The following is a 21,289-nucleotide window of genomic DNA, read 5'->3' as shown; positions in this document are numbered from 1 at the left end:
GCTTAAAGCGAACTTATAGGAAAGCTTTTTTTCTTTCCATTTTATTTTTGAGGCATTTCTTACAATGAGCCTTCTTTAGACCGGGGTTTTTAGGCGACTGCCTAAGTTGCCCAAGGGTTGGGCCGGCCTTGGTGCTGCTCAAGAGCTTGATGGTGAAGTAAGGAGGAGGGAAAGAAAAGAAGTCAAGCAAGAGGCCAGAGGCCAGAGGCAGGAGGCAACCTGCTATTTTCTGTCTTTCTTGGGTGGTAACAGTATCCAGAATAAGTGGCTCTTAAACTTTAACCACCATGCTAAAGCAATCTCCAACCTATTTGAGTATATAGAGTAGTACCTTCTAATTATTGACTGACCACACTTGGCAGGTGAGAAGGAAAACTAATGAGGTGATCAAGTAAACAGAGTTTGAAGTGATCTCAAATACGATATATGGCGGATTGATTCCTTTTGGGAATTTTATATCCACTCCCTCCTTTGTCATGTACCTTACTTTGGGTCAAGGAACCTTCTATTATCTGTGATTCAAAGTGTAGCCACAATCATAGCAATCAAGTCTTTGTCAAGATAAAGATTTGTGGAAATCTAGCGCCTAAGCACCAGAATGCAGATTAAACAGCACATGCTTTTACTCAAACCCGGATGACTTTGTAGAATTTGTAGTCATAATTTCCAAAGGCATCAAAGCAAGATTGCACGGCATGTATTTTTTTTTTTTTGCTAAAACCGATGATTCATACTATTCGGGTACGAATGCACCTAGAAGAGTCAGCATACAAAATCTCCCGAAAAGCACCAGGTAAATCACCCTCACCAACCCATAGTGAGCCGCCTGAGTGGCACGGCATGTATTTTATTTAGAGCCTAGGCTTCATCGAAGACTTCTCTTTGTTTGCAAGGAAAGGCTGAGTTCTTTATGATTACCAGTCTGACCAGCTCTTTTTGAGATCAAAAAGCCAACAAATAAAGAAACAAACAAAAGAAAACAAGTACTTTCATATAGTATGACAGCTCCACCTCATTAAGAGAAGCAAAGCTAATGCGAAACTGATTACTAATAGATAAATTGGACCATTTGTTATTTTTTTATAAAAACTTGGATCATGTGTTTCTTCCATCGAGAAGGAACAAATGGAAACGGTAATGCCCCCGACCCAAGATCGCAGGCCAGGGATCACATCAACTCCCATATACTCATAGTAGGAAACTCTCCCTACAAGCATGGAAGGCATCTCAGCAACAGAATAATTTAACTAATAATATACAAATTTTATTTTATTAACTAACTCAACCTACAATGTCTCACAATTCTAACATTATTCTGAGGTAACACATAAAGTTAAATAAATTTTAATCTAAAATAATTTGTGCTACAGTTCTGCTAGTCGTTCTTTTGAATTGAAAAACCCCGATTAGGCTAGTTCTCTAAATTTGAAAAAAAATAAGAAATCATATAATGAGTTAGACAACCCAGTAAGCAATGATCACTTTAGCTAAACCAATTAGACAATCAAATAATAATAATTTGCAAAAAATAAGCATATATGTTATACTAATATATATCAATTTTTTAAAAAATATTAAATTCTTTTCATGAATTTAATTTTTTTCAAATATTCAATTTATCTTATCGATCCTGAGCTATGACTACATCTTTCTTATGGCAGGGTCATAATCCGACTAATCTTTTTGCAAGGAGCTGTACATTATCTTGCAACAAAGTCTTTCATGACCGTGTATCTGCTTGCATAGTATGTCGCTCATTACCTTGGACACAACCTTTAGGATAAATCATGTGCTAATATATTAGCTTCTATTGGCAGGGTCCTCAACATAGCCAAGTCTAAATTCACATAGATCTAGGTTTCATATTTCAGCTCTAAAATCATGTAGTGCCAAAATCAATCAATTATATCCATAATAAGATCATATATCATCATAATATTCCAAAATAATATATTTTGTAATAATATACTATTCATCAAATTCATACATAATAAATAATACCACTCAAAAAGCATAAATATAATAATTTAATAATTGCTGATAAATTTAAGTTATAGATGGTTCAATTAAGGCATCTCGGTTGGTCTAATCAAGGCAAAACTCATCTAATCATATTCGAATTAGGTTACAGATGGTTCAATAGAGATCGGGGATAACCAAATCTAATAGTGTCTGAGAAAGGCCAAGATGGGGGCTGGCATGCCGCCCGTCAAACATGGATCAGAACTCTTCACCAGGGTTGATCTAGAATCACGAAGAGAAGTATCTTACTAGATCTATCATCTCTAGAGAGAGTAGAGAGAGAGAAAAATAAAGAGGGAGAAAATAGAAAGAGAAAGGAGAGAGAAAGAAGACAGGAGAGAAATTATCTTCTTCCCCAAAATAGGGGAGAGTCTGTCTCTCCCTTTCCACTTCAATCAGAGGGGTGGGCAACCCATGGTGGCTTAGCCTCAGGCCATGGTAACTACGGTGGCTCTCAGCTGCAGTCATCGCCAATAGCGGTGGTCGGCCGGTGTAAAGAAGAAGAAGAAAAGAAGGTCAATCCACACGAATCTCAGCCAAGATCACGGCCGATCACCTAGGCCAATAACTACACAATCTCAGGGATCCCAACATGCGCCAAAACCTGGCCAAACTCGGTGGCCAGTAGCAACGAAATCCAAAAGAAAAAGGGGCTGAAACAGGGCACCCTGTTTTGGATTAAAGTTCTGGGGACTCATCGGCCCAAATCCACAGCAAATCATGCTAAAATATCAAGAGAGGAAGAGAAGAAGAATACCTACCTCAATCCGGCAAGGTAGTTCGACGGCTCCTTTCGAAAATAAATCGAGAAAGAAGATAGGAGGAGGAGCTTGGAATCAATGGCTCGGTCTCGGGCGAACTTAAAGAAGAAAAAAAGGGGTGTTTAAATAAGCAATTCTGGCCTTATCCGACCGGTCTTTGGATTGTGATGGGATTTCAATAACCATCGCGATCAGAGAGGAAAAAGACTCTCAGCCGGAGTCTTCCTCCCGATCGGCCCTCTTGTGCGTCGCATGTGAAGCCCAAGGCCAAAAAATAGCTGGCCAATTAAGTGGACCACGCCCAACCCCTAGGTTTCACAGAACGAGCAAAAACCAACGAGATCCTTCAACTCGTAGGCAAGAGAAAGAACACAACGTGGAAGGACTCAAGTTTGATGGCCATGCTTTATGGGAATTGCTAACGGAGTCAACCATGCCTTTTTTTTCCTTCTTTTAGGCAAATCCACATAGGAAGAAAAAAAATAAAAAAAAGAAGCAAAAGACAAAATACAAACCGCGAATCCATTTGAAGTAGAAGCACCAAATCATGAGGCACCGCAGCGCTGTCCATGAGGAGACTACCATGCCTTCAGAACCATCCTGATAGTCCAACAAAATCTTGATTTGCAATCACACGTTGAGACACATAGATGCGTGAGAAAGACGGCCATATGCATCTCATGTAGGCAAAGCGCCAAACAACTGCACCTACCATGCATCTCAATGCATAATCAATGGCTGGAGCTGCGTCCCACCACCAAATGGTCCTTACATCGAACACTGAATCAAAACTAGCTCAGGGGCATTTTTTGCACAAGAATTATACCACAAACGATCAAAGAGCAACTGTCAACCACAGATGCTGACACAAAGAATTCACTTGTTCCCTCAGAAGTTTGGAATAACGTGTGCAAAAAGAGCTCACAATAGTGCTTCAGCGATATGGTATTTGCTGCGCCAAAGTTCTTTGTAGATAATGATCCCATGCAAAGTTGGATCAACCAATCACACTTCAATGGGTCAAGAAGTCTTCTAAGAGAATAGAGTTAATTTGACCATTAGCTAATACAATTGCACCTGCTATATTCTGTAGCTGAAATTAGAGCTATGCAGCCTGCATGTCGGATGCCACTGATTTATGAGATTTGACGAAGCTTTACAATAGACATTTGTGGATTAACTAGGAAAGGGAACATATTAATAGAGGCTTTACAGAAGTAATAGGTTCCACGAAGGGCTCCCACCTAATATAAAGATAGATTTGAAGAACGAATATTTTCGACAACTAGCATAGCTCTGAATCAATAATGTTAGACCGTGGTGTTTATTTTCTTGCTAATGCAACTAATGAGATAATTTTTTGAGACAGAACCACTTACAGCATCAGAACAAGAGGCCATCTGGTCAGAGCAAACAGGAGGAGTACCAAGGTAAACTAAGATCATCAAATATGTGTGAGTAGATGATAGAAAATTGCATTAACTATGACAAGTAGTGTTCCTAGCAGGCATGCCTAAATTAACGGTCAGACTGAAGACCTATCATTAAACGCTTCACATGAATGTGCTGATACACTGTTACAGGAAAATGTTTTGGTGTGTTTTTTGAGAAGTAATGCCTTTGCATCTTAGTTTCATATCATAGTGCCTATCAGCCAACATGTACTCTTTGAATTAAATTTGAATAACACAGGAAATTTGTATCAGAATACCGTCATAATGCTAGAAGAGATAAAGTGTGTAGTCCTGCAGACAACGGTTCAGATTGAAGAGAGAAAAATAATCGATAGCAGTCACTAAATTGAATTCAAAAACCTCATTAACGAATTCACCCTTGATAGGAAGAGCTCGCTAAGAATGAAGCATAACTGGCTGACAGATAAGTTAGCTTATAGCTAGCAAAACCGAGTCCGAACTCCAAGATTTAACCATAATGTATTAGTACCTGAATTGCTCATGCATACAATCTCACAGACATGTATATCCAGAATTTTAAATATTAGAAACAAGACATCTTCGTTGCAATATATATGCAAGTGATTTTTCCTTTTGTGCAATGGAGAAAGTTAAAAAAACAAAAGGAAAAATAAATGTCCACTAATGTTGGTTGACCTGCCAAACCTTTTATTTGAATTTGTCCCGGGGGGCCAAGGACACATGTATTAGATGGCCCAGTCAACATCATAGAGTATGAACAATGTTAAATAAAAGCGGTAAAGCTTAAAGCATCAAAATTTGAGACAAGATGGAAAAACAAAACTAAGGTTCGCAACTATTAGATTACCATCAGAAACTCAAGTCAGTTGTCAAGATAAAACAAGAACATGGAAGGAACATCTGATATCCAAACCCTAAATCTGAATTACAAGATGAAATCTTCCTTGTACCGGTAGACTCGAGAAGATTTGGATAGAAAGTTGTCAGCATAATTCATGATGTTTGTCTACCCCTTCACTAGGGCATCCACATTCTCTTCCCTCCATGTAATAGTCATATTTCTTCTGGAGAAAAAAAAAATTGGTCAAGTTTTAATATTTGAGTCCAGTATTCTGCATAAATTAAATGTCCTATGCAGGTATCAAATATCTGGCAAATATATATCAACAGCAACCACATGATTTGCATGCCAGCAAAAGCCACCAGCTTGTGGAAATTCAGCATGCCAGTGTATTTCAAAGAAATGGTTCTGTGAACTGATATTCAGAAAGATTTTTTGAGATTTTTATTTTCAAAGAAAAACATTATCATCACATATTTTCTAACCTGAAATTGGAAGTTGGTAAATAAAAAAAATCAGGATAAAACGAGGACAAAACAATCCAGTTATCACCCCTTCAAATGATATAATTACTCCCCAGCTGTTTGTGCAATTTTACAGAATCAATAACTCAAGTAAAACCATGAAGGGGATTTGTGATATTGAATAAAAATAAGTCTAGTGGCAAAGATGGCTTTTGAAGGTGCATAGCTTCTTCAATTATTGAAAGTCTAGTGGCAAAGATTTCAGCATGCAGACTGTATTGAATCTCATTCTATAGTTTTTATCTCAAATTTCTACTTCAATAAAGCAGGTAAGAAATGGTTAAAGCAAAAGATATAAAATGCATATACAAATCTTTTTTAATGAATCCAAATAAATGACATGCTGGCAGAATTATATAGCTAATGGGAAACTGCAAGAAGAAATATCCAGGAATTATGCACCAAACAATCTGATTACAGATCCCAAATACTCTTACAAAACAATCCAACCAAAAGTTTATGAAGACAATTTGGTGTTTATTTAAATTCTAATCTCAATGAACCCTAGCACGTTCAGGCAATAAAGACAAGAAGGCAGCTTAAAGGTATATCCAGATTACGTTTCCTTCTTGACAGGGCAAATAATTTTTAGAAATACAAATCAGATCTCTCCTGGGTGCCAAAGTGACCCTCCTCTGTCATGTTTCTTGATCTTTGTCTCTTGTGGAGATCTGTACCCAGCCACAACCCCCTTCAGGAGTGGAGTCACCCCCCTAGAATAGTGTAATAACAACAAAATTATCATGCCACTCTCAGTTTTTAAAAACCATACGCCTCTTGATCTGGAATTGCAGGTTTCCAATAATTTTTAGAAGTTATGTGAAGAATTTAGCAACTGTCTGCACATATTACCAGTAAATTAAACTATTATAACATCCCAATGCAGTTCAACAGAGAGGATTATCACAAAATAAGAATGCCATTGAAAATTTGATAAATGATAAGTTGGAAAAAGAAGCATACTGGACTATAATATAGGTAGGAATGTGGCATACCCCCAGTAACTGAGGGAAAGTTCAAGTAAAAAATTATGGTACGCACATATAACCAATTAGTACAAAATATCATACGAAACGAACCTTGATCATAGCTCATCTTTTAGAGACTCAGATTGGACAGTTGTATCCTTTTGAATAGTCGCATCCTGAATAGTTGCATCCCTGTTTTTCTGTATGAAATCAATGATGTCCTCTTTTGTCCTACCCCCATCATACTGCACAAGCTTGCCACTTGCTGAAGAGAAATACATAGTTGGATACCCCTGAACATTAAACTCCTTCGGGGCATCATTTGCAGTAGCATCCTAAAAATAAAGATTAGGGAAACATGTCAGGATTTAGAAAACACTAAAAGGCCCCAATTTTACACCATTAAAGCACAAAAGCGAATGCAACATCATAACAGAAAAATAGAAGAAAAGGTAGCCCTGTTAAAAATTAGGTAACTAAAGCAAGTAAAATAATGAAAAAGTCGTCCCATTTTCTGAGAAATAGCAAAGGCATGACAAAGTGAATATTTTAAAGAAATAGTCTAATATTTCAAATTTCCCAGCTTGACTAAATTTAACTCAATTTTCCACATTAGTTGCTCATTTTAACATGCTCTCTCAAGTCTCAAGCTGGTGCAAAAAAGCTGCCGATGAAAAGACTTCTAGACAAGGGGCCTATCTTGTTACATCCTAGAGCCTATAGGTCTAGAAGCATGCTTCATTTGACCAAGTTGAATCAAACAAAATGGGAAACAGGTTGATACAAAAGGTAGTGTCACTCATTATATATAAATACGAAACACACAGTTCAAACTTGACTGACGACCTGTATATTAGATCTATCCATATAAATACTCTCTCTCTCTGTGATAAAACAAAAACACAGACACTCAACCATTGACAACATATTAGCCGATTAACGAATAGGCGATTCATCAAAAAGGGAAAAAATCTCAAAAGTAATTAGTATAAATAGATTATATTCAATGTACCAAAGGCGCATGTCATGTCATGCTAATGCACAGTGTGTCCTGAAGACTTCAAAGAGCATTAAGATAAGGGACATTGCTTACATGCATAAGCTGTTTCATAGCACAACATATTTTTTAAAACTCAATTGCACAAAGTCAGGCCATTGGCATTCAGCAATTCGTCTACCATATATCAACAATCATGTTCCTCAAGCAACATTTTAAAGCACAATATAAATCATTTTTCCAGATTTAAAGTCAATTTTGAACCAATAGAACACCACTCCACAGTGACAACCTCTTTCAAGAATAAAGTAATAGGAAACTTCTATCTGGGGTGCCGCACTTGCCTAAGAATCTCAAAAGAAACTCACGCCCACACCTTCCCACGCTACCTATCTAGACCACCCACTTCCCCACATCAGCGCCTGCTGTCACTTCAAGTGTCCAGGGAATGAACGTCCCAACTTTATCACTTGAATCAAATCCAGCAACCAAAAAAACCATACTCATCAATCTATGATCATGCCTATCATCCTAACAAAAATTCCACGTCAAGATAACCTGTCCAGATTCTCACACTGATCATCCACGTAACCTCAGGCATGTTTTCTAACTTATCCACTTGAAACCATACCGAAAGATTCTTAACAAAGATTGATATGATCTTCAATGAACATAAGCTGACTAGTATGTCAATTTTGACCATATCGTACAAATAATGTCCATCAATGTGTGGTATTTTTCAACTAAAATGCTACAGGAAATATCCATTCAGATGCCACATATTGCAAGACATTTTTAGGTCAAGATTAGGTCAAGTTCAAAGCACTACCAGGTTATGTACAATAAGGTAAACCTTTGATTGGCCTATTCCAGCTCGTTAGAACTCCCCTGGCAACATTGCAGGAGTGACAAGATGAAAATGGACAAGATGATCAGCTTTCCAATTGGCAGCTTCTTGTTTTGCAAGGTCATAAGAGAAAACCCATTAAGTGTCAAACACTTGGAAGCAAACCAGTGGATCGGTCTGAATTCATCATTCTGAAAGTCTTGGGATTAATGAATCCAAATATCAAGACAACAGATCCAGCTCAAATGCGTCAATGCATGCATGCATACACAAGCCCAGCATATCATAAATATTGCTAAACTAAAACATAATAAGAAAAGAGTAGGGAAACAAAGTCCCTATTAAAACAGCCTATCATGGATGAAACGAAGGTTACCATCTTTGCGATAACAACATCATCATCATTTTGGAATGAGACAGCAACTTCCTCTAATATAGGCGCTAGATTCTTGCAATGACCACACCAAGGAGCATAAAATTCAAGCAGAACTGCATCACAACACTCGTGAATATCAGACCAGTGGATTCGCAGAGGATAGCAGGAAGCACTTTCAAAAAGACAAGAAAAAAGAAAGAAAAGCACAACCTGGATTAAAATTTCATATGAGTGGAACAATGCATGCTTTCTTTGGCTGTCTTAAAGTGGAATACAATACCATGAATGTTCACTATTTATACTGTAATACTACATACAATAGATTGTCTCCATAAAAGTCCCACTCAACTCTTCAATGAAAATGCTACAATTGTAAAGCATTACATATGTATTCTAGCATGATGAAATTCTACTTTTAGATTGCTAATTAACTAGAAATTTGGAAGCCAATTTTAATTAGAAAATGAAAATTCAATTTTGATCAAAGCACTAAAAAAGACCACCTTGGGACAACACTAGTCTCAATAATGAGAATTTTGATCAAAGCACTAAAAAAGACCACCTTGGGACAACACTAGTCTGAATAATGAGAAATGTTATGACAATTTAATTTGGTAGGGACTAGGATGGAAAATATAGAAGGGCATTCAAGAAAGTCTTTGTTATGGAAAGGCAGTTTGGGGCCTAGAGGTTCAGAACACCATGTATGAGGGTTCATAGTCTGGTTTCAGCATTCTAAGGGTTAATGTACCTTTTATCTCTTTCACCTCTTTAAGTTTTTTACATAATTAAAATCTTTTATTTGGTTGTTTTCGGCTCCCTGCTGCATCACGAACTTGATGATTATATAAGGAGGCCAATTTCTTCCCCATAGAGTATGCAAGCCTAGGATGAGGGATTTTTTTTTTTTGAAGGGTGGTGGTGGGGAGGGGGAATACTGAGAGATGCAATTTCAAGAAGCAAAGAAACCAGATGAGAAGATTAAAAAACCAAAAAAAATCAGACCATAGAATACAACTAATCATACGTGCAACTGACAAAAGAACTGCTAGTTCAAATTTAACTAATAACCGAAGGATGTATATGAAAAATGAAATAGAATTACACTTTCTACTATTCATCTGTGCTTAAATGATCGATTTCTTAAGAACACCAAAAGTTAAAATTAAGCAGCTCCAGAACTACGAATGAAAAAGAAACAAGAACAAGGATGTCTTCGGAAAATCAAATGGATGTAAAGAGCCAACCATTTTTCCTGGACTTGAAAACCACATCATAAAGGCTGTCAGCCACAACCACCTTGACAGGTTCATTGTTAACCTCGGGAATGGGTTCTGACTTCTTGAACGGCGTCAAGCTGCCACCCTGCATGCACACAGTCAACTGAGTAAATCCAGAAAATGATTGCATAAGTTCAAGTTCATCAATGTGTTCATAGTCCAAGCACAGAGGAAGAAATCATCAAGTAAGACATCATCACAGTTACAGAATGTCATGGACATTATTATAAGACAAGCAATGAAACAATTACCAGGTAATCCTCCACCCATGTTGCAATTTGATCAGGTTCTAAATTTGGTTTGAGATATTTCTGGCCGCCAGTCTCTTGTAAGATGATGAGGGGCACTTGTTCTTCTTTGAGCCCAAAGAACTAATAATCCAACCAAATTGCACATAAAATTATCAGAAAACCATCAAACTGCATTTGTGAAAGAAGGAAAAAGATGGGGATAACGAATATAACCTGGAAGGCACCCTGACTGGCATCAAGATCACCAATCAGAAAGCTTATGTTCTTTCCTTTGTGGTGCTCGGCAACCTCATAGTACTTGGACTTAAAAGCATCAAAATACTCATTGCTGAAATTCAGAAAGAGCATAGCCTACCCACCACCAGATGCCAACAGAAAGAACATGTCACATGTGAGGGGGAAAAAAGGAAGCAACATGAAAGATTACAGCACTAGATCATATAGATTTGATGGAAGGTAACTATCAAGCATTTGCAGATGATTGGAGACAAACATGCACCAGAGTGATAAGGTCTCCGAACTATATCGCCAATCAAACCTTCCAGATAATTAATAGCCTGCTGATCCCAATCACATTTCAACCAAACAGATACAGTGCAAAATCTAATATAACTATCTAAAATATCTGATTGAAATCCAATGAAGAAGAAGGGATACACATGAAGTTAATTTTCCAAGCAATAAGAAACAGTGGTGGATAGTATGATAGTCTTTGAAATATGGCCGAATATTGATGAAATTATTCAAGCAGACCCATCCAGATAAAGACAAATACTGCCAACATTATTTACAGAATGTATTAATGTATAAAGAAAGAGGTCATGATGAGTAAAATCCCTCTCATAAGTAAGGAGAAAAGTAAGCATTGGGGAACATCAAAGAGCAAAATAAACACAAAAAGAAAGTTTTACTTTAAATTCCCACAACAACAAGAGGAAATATTCACTAATTCAATGATTTAACATGATTCAGTACTAGGGAACAAAATATAAATGCCAAAAAGAAATACAAAGGCCACATACAGAAGCTGTGCTGCCTTTTGGAAATTTACCACAGAACCTAACCAAGAAAAATTATGTCTCAAGCTTGATAATGAAACATTTTCAGAGCATTCGGAAAACTTGAACTTTCCAACAGAATAATACAACATATGGGGACTCGTTTGAGGAAGGATATCTAACATACTAAATACTATCAGATGGACCTAGCTAACAAGTTTGAAGAATAAGAACTCTGTAATTTTGACATCTCATAGTGAAAGGATTTAGGAAATTCCAAGGTTATCTTTTAATATCTTAATAGAATAAAATCATAAAATTAAGACTACATCAATGCTATGTCTAAAATTTTCAACTATACCGAACAACATCAAATATGACCTTGTTCATATGGTTCTTGAAATGGGATGTTTTCTCTTGAATAGAACATCTATATTTTGTATAATGTCCATAATTAGATTTAGAATGTATAAAGCATAGAAGTTTCATATTACTGCTGCCCACTGCTGCTATAATGCTTCAATGACCTTAAAAAGCAAGTAGCAATTTAACTTCCAAGTCAGTGTGCTTAGGCCAAAAATTATAAAGGAATATCAGAAATACTACAAAATCCTGGAATAGCTGGTTATTAGGGTGGATTATAAATAAAGAGTGGATATAGGATATGCCAACATTCATCCAGTACAAGAAGTTTGGTCGTGTCAATAAAAGTTCAACTTTTGGGGTATTGACTACAGTAGAGCTTCACAAAAAATGCACCAAATTTGTGGCTTACTTCAGGTTTCTACTAAACAAATTTTTCAGAGAAGAAAGAAAATTCTTACTTTGGTATTAGGATTGTTGAAGAATTTCATGAGAAATGGACGGTTGCTGGGATCTTTGTCAAATGTGGTGACTTTAGGCACACTAGCAGTTTCAATGAAATTCTCTAAAGCATCCCCATGAAAATCCTGCATAAGATAATGATCGGTAGTTTATCAGCAAAACGGTGAACAATAGAGAGATGCTTTGCTTTTAGCAATGAGATGAATCAAAATATAAACATGCATGCCTATGTATTCTTTGCGTCTATATGTTTAATTTTGTCCAATAATTATTCATGTATATGCCTGTCACCATATGCATAATAACTGAATATTAAAACTAAAATTAACAACAAATTGTCATAGATACCTGGAAGTCAACAAAAAGTTCATCGAATGGTTTGAATAGCCTAACTACAGGACCACTGACTGTCAAATCCCCACGTGGAAGGAGCTTAGCATCCAAAGTATGACCAAAATCATAGTCTGATCGCAGTTTCTCGGCTACTGCCATAAAGTTTTTAAATTCCTCGCAAGAATAATCAGGGAACACTGCCACCTATGATAAATTTTTAGGTAGATTGAGATTCAGCATGAAGCACCATGAACCATCAAAGAGGGTAGTGGGGGAAACTTCAACAAGGATATGGAGAACTTACAATAAAGATTTTCTTGTCCTTGATGAGAGAGCTGACATCCTCTGAGGATTTTATCTCAACTGAAGCAGGACCTACTTGTTTCTTCAGATATTCAACTATACCTTCAGCCTCCCTTGGACCTTTGTACTCTTGGATGTTATTTCCTTGATTTCTTAGAATCTTAAGTGTGGGGTAACCCCTCACCTCATACTTAGAGGCAAGCTCTTTGTTCATCTCATCATTGGCATCAACTTTTGCGAGAACAACTGGAGGGTCATCCTTGCTCAGTATCGCAGCAGCCTTCTCATACTGCAAGTCAACACATCATTAAGGAATTAGGTTGCACAGTCCCAAATAGAAATAGTTAGTTCACATGGGTGATTCTGATATAAGCCATTACCTCTGGAGCAAGTCTTTGGCAATGTCCACACCTGTCAAGGTAAGAGGGTTGAGTATATCACAGTGAGTAGCATCTACAGAGAATATCACCTTATTCTTACATATAAAAACCACATATCCTAACAAAATAGAGTGTAATTTACAACTTTGGAAAATCAGTTGAAGTTGTGATCACATCAGCATTAAATTTAACAATAACAAACTATACTCAGTGAAGATTGATTCCACTATAACATTTTTTTGATTATTTCTCTATCAATATGCTACCTTAAGGCAATCCTTAAAATTGCACTAATATCTCAAATAAAAGAGACAGAGAAGAGATTCTATAACATAAAATATTTGGTCTAAAAATTATGATGCACGGCCCAACCATAAATGATAGGAGCATGAGAGTCTATCTCTACCATGCGATATGTGAAACTCATCCTCAATCTCCTCCTACAGACAAATTGGTGAATCAAAGATAACCATAACGAAGGTGGAAGTAGAATAGTTTGAACTGCATCATCTTTCAAGTTTGCAGTTATGACATTGATAGGGGTTGTTATGCGACACACGGCTCACAGAAGGTTCATGGACCAAAGAGTGACACTCTAAAGTGGAGAAAATGATATTTTTGATAGAGGGAGATGCATCCATATCTAAGGCATAAATGAGCCAGTGCCCCAAAATGGAAGAAGGTCAATGCATGACAACCTTTATTTCAAGATCCAAATGAAATCTATTGCCACAAGCCAATAGCAAATTTGGTGCTTACAACAATGAACCCCCTCCCCCCCCCCCCCCAAAAAAAAAAAAACAAAATCAAACAAAAAAAGAACAGTGCTTTAACTACTCATGAAATTGGCACCAAAAACCTATTCCCAAGGATCTATTCAAAGATCGAACACCGGTTTGAGCACAATAAAGTGTAATGGAGCATATGGAGACGTAGATCATTTTAGAAGTGGGTCTTGCTTTGGCACCTTTCATCTTTTCTCAGGCGTTCGTATATTCTGATTGGAAGGTTGGGATCCACTGGAAAAACCAGTTGCTACCTCGCATATTACCGGAGGTGCATATGTGAAAAAGGAAGTACTCAAACGTAAATACAAATATCAAGATGATGATGGCCCATTGTTCTTCCCTCCTGAAAGAAACGAGCTGTAACAGAGACGGGGAAGATGAGGTGACACAAGGTGCAATGAGGAAGCGGAGGAAGAGAGAAGAAGGGCTTATGTTGGTCGAAACAGGGAAATGGGAAGGTCTTCTTGACGGAGTAAAATTAAGTTACGATGAGAACGGCTCCCTCTCGGCATCCCCGCTAACCTGGCCTCCTCCCTGGCCTCCGGTTGCATCCCCCGATGTCAACCTCCTCCGTGAATGGACGAGGACGAGAGACAAGGAAGAGTTCGTGGATTTTAAAACATATTAAAATCATCAACGGCCCGAGACGGTGCCTAAATAAATTCTAATTTCCAACTATATGATCAAAATAGACACCCAAAAAACACAAAATTTTGAGATGAGAGTTCGCCAGATATCCAAAAAAATAAAAAAAAATAAAAAAATGGGAGGAAACGAGCAGAAAACGAAAGATTGGGAACTTCAGCAAGAAAAAAAAAAAGACAATACATTCAAAAAAAAACTAAAAGAGAAACTTGAAATCAAAATCTACATGATAGAGGCGAAAAATATGTGCCAACAAAAGAGTATCCATTCCTATACTCCCAGAGGAAAAAAAATTTCTGCTCCGAGGCCAATCCATACAGAGATCTACCATCCCAAACCATAAGAATAGGCTAACCTGAGCACAAATTAGCAGATGAAACTAGAGAAAGAGAGGATCGCGTTACCATGGGGCATAGAACTCGACGACGATCAAGGGGTATTTGGCGACGGTCTCGGAGAAGTTCGAGGCGTCGAGGGTGAGCACCGCCGTCTCCCGCACGCCTTCGGCTCCGCCCTCCTCCGATCGCGCCGGCGAGAGGGACGAGAACACGAGGAGCGCCAAGAAGGCACTGCAGATTGGCACCCTGTAAATCGCCATGGGAGCAAGAAACGAACTCAGAGGAAGAGCACTTTCCCACCCTCTCCCCTTCTTCCTCTCACGCGATCGAATTGGGGAAGAGGCGCGAGCGACCAAAGATATAGTGCTTTTTTAACCGAATAAAAAGATATAGTGCTCTTATTTTTCGGTAAATAGACATAGCGCTTTCGGGAAGGCGATAAAAAAGAAAAAGAAAAGAAGGCGATAAAAGCGCCGTAACGCGAAACATATTTTGTGTCGAATAGAAAAATTACACGTGCCCATGTAGGTATTAGATTTTTTTTAGTTCTTGAGTTCCGATACGCGTCGGTTGCTGGTTTGGTGTACAGGGATTCTGTATTTTGCTCTTGCGACGGATGGTGTGGACTTTTATGGCTTGAGATTACGTAGTTACTTGGACCCACATAAAACGTAACCGAAACCGTACTCACAGTTAAACAAGTCAAACCATCGATGCTTTGTCCACGTGGAATGATGAGAAACGAGTTAGTTCGACCTCGGGTGTTGCTTTTGAGTCGTCCTAATTCCTCGTGACGTTTTCCGCAGTCTAGCTAAAGCGGTGGCGGCTCTTTGGTTTGGGATCCACTACGCGGCCCAAGAAAGTTTGCGCCCTTCTGACATGGCGCAATACGATTGGATTGATGACCTGGCCAAGGAATCACGGTTATGTTAACTTTGAATTGCCACGTTGGTTGAAATATGTAGGCGACTCCGTTGGGCCGCGTAGTGTACCATCATGTACGGGAGGGCCTTCTGTGTCTGGACCGCATGAGAGGAGGATTTCTCATGTGACGTGTGGATCCCGCGAGAAAAAGGCAGGAGTAATCCGGTGATCGGAGGTGTTCCCATATAAAATATTTTATATAATTAATAAATATATTTTTATGAAATATATTATAAATAATTTTAGTCTTATATGATGAATAACCTTGAAATTCTATAGAATAGGCCACTCTGCTCACCATGCTTTATGCTAAACATGGTAACCTTAAATCATCGAGGTCAAATCACCTAGGATAAGAAGTACATTCATATGAAGCAGTATTTTCAGGTTAACTATTCATCTAATTGTTTACAAATTAGTGATCAAAGATGATCTAAAATAAGTCATCATTTTGTTCCTCGTATGCAGTAATGCAAGAATCTTCAACCATAATTATAAAATTTAGAGTCCAAAATCTACTCAGCGAATAACCGATGTGGGTGTGGGTACTCATATATTTCTCTGTTTAAGTCCTGACATTCTCATCAAGCTAAGAAGACCTTAGCTAAAATAGCTAGTCGGAAGATATTATTTAGATTCTTTGATCCTCTATAAATATTCAAGATCTATCCAGTAAATAACCGATGTATAACTAAACACACGTCCGTATGGATCTTCGCATTATCACTAGCCATCTGATCAAGAATTGATCCCCAGTAGTACTAAAAAAGTCACTCAAAAATTCGAGGCCGAGAGTCTAAACAAGATATCTGTTTAGCCTGATATAAAGGTGCCTACCGCCCGGTGTTCTGCTAGTAGTAATAATGCCGGTAACTCGATCTGATATCAAATTGAAGCCTACAAATCTCTAGGGGAAGAATCGAGTCACGACGATTGCCTATTGATTAAACAGCCAGTTGCGAAGCTTGAATAGACCTCATCATCAACCACAACAATCATGACATCTAAAAGTCCTACCACTCGATCAGTGAACCAGTGAATGAATGCTGTACATCTTACTGACCTGAAGATGCTTCCTGTTGAAACAGTAACCCTAAGGCTTCTGCAGGAACCCACACTTAGAATGGTCCTCTAAGGCCTCTAAGGCCGCGCGGGTTTTGTTATCCGGGACCCGTGTGCTAGGGTTGTGGCTGCCGGTGGCAGTCAGTTATTTGACACTTCAGTTCCCAGCGCGGAGCTGACAGCAGCCTGGGCAGGCCTTCGCCATGCCCGGTGTGTCTTACGGGCCAGGTCCATTATCCTGGAGGGTGACTCAGCCACCATTGTCAGTTGGATCCAGGGGGGTCCAAGGCGTGGCGGGTGTGACCATCCCTTGCTTCGTGACATTTGGGTTATGGCGAGGGATGGATGGGCCTTTCGGGCCAAGCACATTTACCGTGAAGGTAATGCTGCTGCGGATTGGGTAGCTGCGTATGTAGCGTCTCACTCCGGAAGCACCTTATGGAGTGGCGATGGGGAGGTGCCTCTGGCACTCCGAGGTATTTTATTTTCTGACTTTATTGGGTGTATCCGGTCTCGTCAGGTCTGATCCACCCGCATTAGCAAAAAAAAAAAAAAAAAAAAAAAAAAAAAAAGGCCTCTCATGGGTGATGGCGAGCGGGGCTATTGGTCCAGACTCCAGAGTAAGGATGGAGTCATTACGTACACCTCTTTCGCTGTCCCAGAAGGGTTTTGCTTGGTTGAGAGTCTGAGACCCAATAAAAGTTGGCTATAATAACTCATCTGTTTGTGTGCTTATGACACTTTCCTAATGGGAATCTAAGCCCCTCATAAGTTTTCAGTGTCTCTGAGCTAAAAGTTCCCAAGGCTTCAAATATAGGAATCAAACCAGTTGTGAAAAACTGGAAGCCACATCTTGGATCTCCTCATGTTTGGCTTTCAATTCTTCCGAACTTTTGGTTGGTTATCGAGTCCAATTCTGTCATGCGATCATCATGGTGTTCCTCACCATTCTCAGTGACTGACACTATATGCATGCACTCATTCATCCCACTATCCTGCTGCAGAGATTTCCGCCTTCTATCATAATCTCTGAATGGATATTCCGCCATTAGTCCTAGGCGCTGTTCCTCATTTCGCCTCTCCCATAGTTCATGTGCAACCGCAGCAGAATCATGCATTGCTTCAGTTGCTTTGTCTTCGGAAATCCTTTCAATCACTGGAGATGATAAATACAGCAGGAGCTGTAATTCAACCAGGGGAGAAAGGTGCAACGCCATCAGGTGTTTGTTCCTGCTCTTCTGGAAGCCATTTCATTAACCATTCATTCAATGCTTCAGTATAAGTTTTCTGGGTGCTGATCGATTCCTTAAAATAATGGCACCAGTGAAAGAGATCCAGCTCTAGTTCCTTGGCAGCCTCTGCAATTGATTGGCGTTGGCTTCCGATCTTTGCCATGAGATTATGGCTTTTACCATCAAACTTCCACGTTCTTATCAATCTGCAAACAAAAACAACGACCATGTCAGCTCGTTGTTCTATTTCTGTCCATATAGGATGAGGTAGACTTGTAAAAATTACAATCAATAAAAAAGATCATCCCAAGAAGCACTAAATTCACAATCCAATAAGTTGCACATACAAAAGATGAAGAAAGTTGAATCTTCATACCCTTGAATCAATCCAATAAGTTGGGGTGGCAACTCTTCATCTCTTATCTTGTGCATTCTGTTTTAAATGGCATCTATTGATTTAAATTACAATGAAGGTTTTAAATCCTGTGAGATGAGGATGTCCAGGTTTCTCCCTAAAATGGGACACCCCATTGTCCCACCCCATCTCGACGGTTGTCCCTATCATGTGTCTCGATAGATATCCTCCATCTCTATTCCTTTTTTCTTCTTCCTTTTTTCTTCTTCTTTCTTTCTTTTCTTTTTCTTTCTATTTCTGGTCCCTTCCTTTATTTCTTTTTTCCTTTTTTTTATTCTTTCTCTTTCTTTTCTTCCTTCTTTCCTTTCTTTTTTTACTCCCTTCCTTTCTTTCTTTCCTTTTTCTTCCTATTCTTTCTTTTGACTTTTTCCTTTTCTTCATTTTTTTCTCTCTTTTTTTCTTCTTTCTTCTTCTCTCCCACAAGGATAGGTTTCGGAGTCCCAACCCCATTCCCATTTTCTCACATAAACAGGATGGGACGACCCACATCTCATTGAGACTTAAAACCTGCTTATTTTGTTGCATAACTTTCTTATTGATGATCAAGCATAGTCAATTTTAGAGAACTCTGCTCCTCCATTATCCAGAGCTTTCAAGTGTTTGTACTTAGTGGCAAAAATGATCTGCAGTTTTTGTTCAACATAGCACATCTGTTTTGACCACAAAATAGATTTAAGACTATGAACCATCAATGTTTTTTTACCGTTATCTGTTCTAAGAATTGCCATTGAGAAAGATCAAGCACTATCATGTTCACTTTTTTTATTCTGCTTAACCTTTTTGCAAGGACTGCCACAGTTTCAAAGAACTAAGACCTCAACAGTTTTTTTTTTCCTCCACCAATGGATTCGAGCCAACCCACTACAAAGTTACTCCTAGGTATTTATGAATATAGACCTAACCTAGCTAATAATTGTATGATTTTGCTGGTTGTATTGGCCCAACCCATGAATATCTTAGGGATTTCCGCCAATCATCCAAACAGGCCTTTAATTGGTTTACACGGACAGGTTAAAATTATTAATTTCACAATTTTAAAGGAATTCTTATCAAAATTTACAGAATTTTTGAAATTCTAAATGTTACGGATATAGAAAACCTCATCAGCATAGACACACTTAAGGTCACCATCTTGCTCAGGAAAGTAAATCATGTTGTTTTCAATATGTATTAAACTGAGCTCTTCAGCTGAGTAGGCCATAATAATGAATATTTCATATTAGCATTGCATATTGAAACCACAAGCATACAACAGTTATCTGCTTTAAAAGATTATGGTGACTTGACTGTAAATATTAAAGCATGCTCCTAGTCACTTTCATAAGTTTCTACTCTGACTATTATCTGAGTTAATTTTAGAAATTAAAGGACCATTTTGGATGCTCAAATGCAAAATCCATGGTTATAATCTGCTGTGGTGGAAAAGTCTCGAGGAATATTGAGGAGAAAGATCACTTGGAAGAGAGGTTTTCATGGATCTGGAGTGGCGACCCGACAACTGAGTCCTGAGAATTTGAATAACCAAAAGTGATAAAATGATGATTTATTTTATTCCTGAAAAATAGGGATAATGAAAAACCCGAAGATCGTCAGATTGTTCAACATGTTAGCTATTGTAATCTTTTTCTCGGAACCTGTCTTGCGTGGCAGATAGTATTCTTGGATTATGAATTTGACATCCAAATAGGCCCCTAATAATCCATACTTCTCGGATTAGAGATTATTAGACATTACTTGTTTAGTAATCCAATCTTTTGTAATATCAAATATAAGACAATATATAGAACTAATCAAATTATTGCTTGGGCCCTCATTCCATTTTTTATGACCCAGGCAGGTTCCTAAATCTTGGTCTAGAAGTCAAATTTTTTTTTCTCCCTACATCACATAATTGCCATGTTTGTTGGAGAAAATTTTGAAGTAACTCCTCTGTCCTAACCCCATTCCTCTCCTTGCTCTCCTTCTTCTGCTACCACACACAAATTGTATAAGTGTTCAGGGTGCAAATGACAATACTAGTACAAAGGACTGAGTTCTTGTTTTCTAAGCACCTAAAGTTGATTGCAATGTAAGAAGATAAGTCATTTTCTAATGTTAAAAGCTAAGGACTATCAGAACTGAAGATGCCTTCAATAACTTCACTTCAAAACAATCAATACGAAAAGTTTTGGGTCTTAGAATTGCTTGAAAATCAAATTCATTATACTCAGAGAGAAAAGGATTTTCCCTAGTATTTTACAGGTTATCCAACATGGGTTATTCCATGTTTATTCAAGTGATGCTAACACCAGTGCATGTAGTTAAACTTTCATATAGGTTTTCAATTTCAATTAATAGTTCTGAGCCTTAATATTCAGGATGTGGATCCACCTAACAACACAGTCATTCACTTGGACATCGATATGTTTCGAATTTTATGGTCATTCAGATTCACTGTGTAATTTAAAAATATTTACCAAGTTTTCAGTATATGAAATAATGAGATTTTCTTTCGTTAGAAAAATTTATTCCCCTTGAACTTTTGCAACAGCTCAAAATCTTCTAATGATGTACATTACCAAAATATAGTTGCTTACATTTCCAAGAGCCTGACATTATTGTTACAAATTTTAACAATATCATGGGGTTTTTTACAACTCAATTACTGTTGGGGGAATAAGATTTTTCCCCCCTAGTGACACAAATGCCCCTAAGAAGTCGTACAATCGCCGACCCTGGACGGCCGAAGTCGGCGTCCGACCTC

General features: G+C 38.1%; 1 protein-coding gene across 2 annotated transcripts; it reads right to left on the bottom strand.

Annotated features, from left to right (window-relative positions):
• Positions 1–5,030: 5,030 nt before the first annotated feature.
• Positions 5,031–15,280, bottom strand: LOC120103801 (protein disulfide-isomerase-like). 2 transcript variants are annotated; one of them, XM_039122871.1, is made up of 11 exons: positions 14,980–15,280; positions 13,143–13,173; positions 12,764–13,051; positions 12,475–12,663; positions 12,126–12,251; positions 10,517–10,654; positions 10,304–10,423; positions 10,020–10,137; positions 8,773–8,885; positions 6,664–6,887; positions 5,031–5,283 (listed from the first exon to the last, which is right to left on the bottom strand). In XM_039122871.1, the coding sequence occupies exons 1-10, from the start codon at positions 15,171–15,173 to the stop codon at positions 6,669–6,671; spliced, it is 1,536 nt and encodes a 511-aa protein (XP_038978799.1). In that variant the 5' UTR covers positions 15,174–15,280; the 3' UTR covers positions 5,031–5,283; positions 6,664–6,668. The 2 variants fall into 2 exon arrangements, with proteins under 2 accessions (XP_038978799.1, XP_038978800.1); XM_039122872.1 differs by having other exon boundaries at positions 5,031–5,280.
• Positions 15,281–21,289: the final 6,009 nt, after the last annotated feature.

The sequence above is a fragment of the Phoenix dactylifera genome, unplaced genomic scaffold (assembly GCF_009389715.1).
Source record: "Phoenix dactylifera cultivar Barhee BC4 unplaced genomic scaffold, palm_55x_up_171113_PBpolish2nd_filt_p 001839F, whole genome shotgun sequence".
NCBI classification, from domain to species: domain Eukaryota; kingdom Viridiplantae; phylum Streptophyta; class Magnoliopsida; order Arecales; family Arecaceae; genus Phoenix; species Phoenix dactylifera.
This window is presented reverse-complemented; position numbering and strand designations above follow the sequence as displayed.